At 54.9% G+C, this 1,150-nt stretch overlaps 1 protein-coding gene across 1 annotated transcript in view; it reads right to left on the bottom strand.

The window, feature by feature from the left end:
• Positions 1-774: 774 nt before the first annotated feature.
• PHALS_02936 (rna-dependent dna polymerase) overlaps positions 775-1,150 on the bottom strand; it is a gene marked incomplete at both ends in the record, with an annotated part of 823 nt that continues 447 nt past the window's right edge. Inside the window, one exon of the mRNA XM_024717403.1 lies at positions 775-1,150. This exon is cut by the window's right edge and continues 28 nt beyond it. Coding sequence (XP_024582905.1) covers positions 775-1,150 — 376 coding nt within the window.

Raw genomic sequence — 1,150 nt, 5'->3', positions numbered from 1 at the left:
TTTGGCCTGCCGAAAGATTTGGCGGGCAACACGGGTGTCGTGGTATTCGTCGACCGGTAGAGCAAGATGGCTCATTTGGCGGCGATGCCAGACACCATCGACGGAGCTGTTCGTGGATCGTGTTTTCCGTGAGTTTTGGTCGATTATTTCTAAGGTGCTAGGCACCAAGTTGGATATGTCGAGAGCGGATCATCCGCAGACCGATGGTCAAACAGGAAGGGTGAATCGCGTCATCGGAGACGTTCTTCGCAGCGTTAGCGCTAAGACGCCGAGGCGCTGGAGCGCCACGTTGTCACTCGTAGAGTTTGTGCTGAACAATGCAGTGCATATGTCTACCGGCTATACGCCGTTCTACGTGAACAAGCTGGTTCGCCCCGCGTTTCACTGACGCCGCCATCCCTTGGCTCAGGGCTTGGTGGGGGGAATAGCCGAACGGCTAGCTGATTTTAGCCCCTTACCATCCGCAAAGAAGTCAATGACTTCTTGTCTACCCGACTGAGTGTCCTACGACACGTTCGCGATGCGATGTCTGTGAGCCAAGGCCTGCAGAAAGAATTTGCAGATGAAAAAGGAAGAGGCAAATAGAAAGATCGGGGACCTGGTAATATAAAAATTTTCAAAATCTGCCTACACATGCAGCCTCTGCTATCTTCCGGAGGAAGCTTCGCCCAAGGTTTATTGGACCGTTTAAGGTTGTGACCAAACGGAGCCTAGCGTATACGCAAAACCTTCTCAAACGGATGCACACCCACCCGGTGTTTGAAATGGGTTTGCTCAAGCCTTTTCGGGATCCGGCGCATGTGAAAGCGGAAGCGTTGGCGCCAGAGCGGATCCCGCGGGCCCTCGGCCACCCAGAAATTGAACCAGCAACTGGTTCTGAGCACGGATTGCAGCAACCTCCATCTCTAATGAAGCCAAGCGCCCCACCGTCGTCTGCAGCGACGCATTCGCCTGATCCACGGCTAGTAGTCGCTCCGACAAAGAGCGGTAGTTCTCAAGGCGAGGCAGCCGGCGCACGACGCGCTCCGAATCATCAAGAGCGTCCGCACAGCAATATGCTACTTCAGCATGACGCTCAGCGGAGCTCCGATCACGAAAGACCTCATCCTCAAAGGCTCGGAGAGCATCACGAGTCACCAGACGGCGGTCG

Source organism: Plasmopara halstedii, assembly GCF_900000015.1.
Source record: "Plasmopara halstedii genome assembly, contig: Scaffold_2061, whole genome shotgun sequence".
NCBI classification, from domain to species: Eukaryota; Oomycota; class Peronosporomycetes; order Peronosporales; family Peronosporaceae; genus Plasmopara; species Plasmopara halstedii.
The sequence above is the reverse complement of the archived record's forward strand: the minus strand, read 5'-3'. Positions and strand labels throughout refer to the sequence as shown.